Consider the following 3042-nt stretch of genomic DNA (forward strand, 5'->3'; position numbering starts at 1 on the left):
GTAGCTAGCTTGGATGCTAATGGTTCATACTTCAAAACTCACTCACCAGAGAATCAAGCATTCACAAATCCTTAAATCTTGCGAAATGCAACTGTCTGAGCTTGAGACCCGTTTTTAAACTGTTGACATCAAGTAGAAAACCATCTATAGTAGTTTTATCTTATGCTGTTTGATTGTAGTTTGTAATTGCAGCAGTTAGCTAGTTACTACACCGTCCTCACTTCTTCTCAGCACCAGCCTCGCCTTTCCTGATCTGCGGCACCATAATACTACCCTCTGCAGGGCAAACACAGCTACTGCAGATGGACTGGAACTAACAGTTTTCAATGGGTTACACAAATTATTGCTTTTATTATGTTTCAGTAAAAGATTATTTAATATATATTGACATTATGACACATCATACTGAGACTGAGTGTGTTGTTTTCTGATTTGGCTCAGAGTGCATCAGCCCAGAGCAGCACTGAGGCTCATTACCCTCCATGGTGCTTGTCAAAGGGAAGTAACATTCCTCAGCTTCAGAACCACACTGCTTCACTAAGTCCTGACAGCCCCTGTGGTTCCTGCACAGACTGTTACGGCAGCCTGCTGAAAGCTTCGGTATCAGGAAAAAAAAACCGTAGAACGCAGTGCTGAAAAACAACACAAGCTCACAATGATCAGAGCAGTGCGTTCAGGATTTTATTATGACGTGACACTGATTCTCCTCCTGGTGTGTTCCGTCACAAGCTTGCTGCTGAAAAACCACCAAAGAGATGCAGAGGATAATCAGGAGTTCAACAAAGCTATTCTGGAAATGCTGCACATCAACAAAGTGTCAGCAAGCCATCAGGCCAAAGTGCATCCTTACATGAGGAGGATCTATCAGCATCTAGACTCACTGGAAGAGCAGGACCGTGGGAGATCAGATGGAATGCTAGTGCAGAGCTTTAAGAGTGCTGATGGTAAGGATTCAAAATAAACAATGAAGTGATGTTTTGTGTTGTTTACTTTAGTGACCTCTAGTTACCTTAGCATAGCTTAGCATCATACTCATCAGTGACCAGCCACTACCACAATAACACAGAGAAACAGGAATGATACATTTTTGTAGGCTAATGCTAAGTTTAGCATCCTATAGGTTCCCTTGACTATGAAGTGTGACTATAAGCACATGTTCTAAGACACATCAAAATGTAAACAATCACAAGGGAGGTATGAAACTCTGTCTTTGACTTCGAGATAAAAAAAACAGAACCGCTAAAATGCTAACTCATTTCCTAAAGTAAGACTCTGTCCTGTATGCAACCACATGCTAAAATGCTAACAAAATGCTTGCTAAACACACCAGATTAACTGTGTCGATAGATTACTTTAGCAGCTAACAAGCTAACTATGTACAAGCTATGTTAGCTGTTTAGTTGGCTCAGTGAGTACAGTTTTAAAGCTCAGGGATGGAGATTACTCTGCTTAATGCAAGGGCGGTTTATGAGCCTCTGTGGCCAATCAAGGAACTGCAGTTGTGGCACTCCCACATAATCTTCATTTCTCAACCACAGAGGCTCTTACATAAAGTCTGCGTCCTGTCACAGCCCTGTTTGAATTGGTACATTCTACATCCTTAATCTGTCAGAACGTTTTAGGCTCTCACCTTGCAAAGCAAAATTTAATGTTAATTTTAATCATATCATATTCTCTGAATCTCTCAGGTCCACACCATGCTCCTCAGGGGTGGATCTGGTTTAATGTCAGCACCTTGAACCCTTCCATGCTGGGAGCGGAGCTGGTTCTGTTCAGGAAAACCCTCCATCCGCGCCCCCTTAGCGTAACCGTTACCCTGTACAGTCTCACTGCCTCACAGGGAGGCCTTACAGAAAGTCCAGCCCTGGAAGAGAGGCAGCTGACCCTGGAGCAGCGGCCCTCGTCTGGGTATGATGTGTTCGATGTCTCGCCCGTTTTGGCTGTGAAGCCTGTGGAGATGGTGGGCTTCCAGCTCCGCTACACAGATGAGAGTGGGAGTCTGGTCCTCCATGAAGCACTAACACAGAGTCTGTACTGTTTGAACAGAGGCTCTCTGAGTGAACCTTTACTGGTGCTGTACCAGGCACACCCTCTACACATATAAGTGCACTGCTAACCTCTCTCTTTCAGTGTTGTTAAGGAGGAAAACCCACACCAATGCTAATCTGCTTCAGAAGTGGATAGGCAGCACTTGCAATTACTATTACTGCCACAAGGGGAAACTAAACACATGCACTTTAATGATGTATCAATGAATCCCAGTTGGGATCATTTTAGCTGTGTCGCAGAGGGCTTGTATCCTCCAAAGGACACAGGCTATTGATGTGTTTAATATACACCTATAAAGTTTTAGTGTATAAAATAAACATATTTTTGCCTGTACATTCTGACTACTATTATATTTCTGTATTAGTGTTACGACCCAGCTCTGCTAGGGAAAGGGGAAGTAACATAAACGAGATGGTAGTGGTTAGGCAAGATGTTTGGACTAAAATAAAGCAAAACAATTAACAAAAACAGACGGTTACCGGAAAACAAAAAAACACAACAGGGAGCATGGGGTTAACAGAAACTAAATGAGCGCCTCGGCTAGCACTAAGCTAAACAAAAACGAGAGGCATAACACAAAACAGAACGAAGGCTCAGCATAGCGATAGCTACATACCCACGAGTCCGACTGGTTACAACACATGCATCACAGGCACACAAACATAGTAAGCACTCGGGCGGACTGCGTACAACACAGCCACTTTGAAGGAATGCCGGCTTCTTCATTTAAAGCTCCCGGTCCCTCCCGCTGATTGGTCGCGCAGTCTTCATGACAGGTGATGTTCAGCCAATCACCGGGCACCAGGGGACGCTCGTCGTCATCACGCGGATGTAAGGGGGAAGGGTCTACACAAAACTTTTTTTTTTGCTTTATTTAAACATGTTTCAAACATGTATGAAATTTCAATTTACAAAGAACTCATTTGAGGAATACAAAAATTGCTTGCATTCAAAACAGTAGAAATGATAACGGTCAACAATCTATAACAAAAC

At 43.2% G+C, this 3042-nt stretch overlaps 1 protein-coding gene across 1 annotated transcript; it reads left to right on the top strand.

The window, feature by feature from the left end:
- The first annotated feature begins 655 nt into the window (after positions 1-655).
- LOC114435951 (uncharacterized) lies at positions 656-2104 on the top strand. Its single transcript, XM_028405939.1, has 2 exons — positions 656-944; positions 1689-2104. Exons 1-2 carry the CDS (start codon positions 656-658, stop codon positions 2102-2104), a joined length of 705 nt encoding a protein of 234 aa, XP_028261740.1.
- Positions 2105-3042: the final 938 nt, after the last annotated feature.

This window comes from Parambassis ranga, chromosome 5 (assembly GCF_900634625.1).
Source record: "Parambassis ranga chromosome 5, fParRan2.1, whole genome shotgun sequence".
Lineage (NCBI taxonomy): Eukaryota > Metazoa > Chordata > Actinopteri > Ambassidae > Parambassis > Parambassis ranga.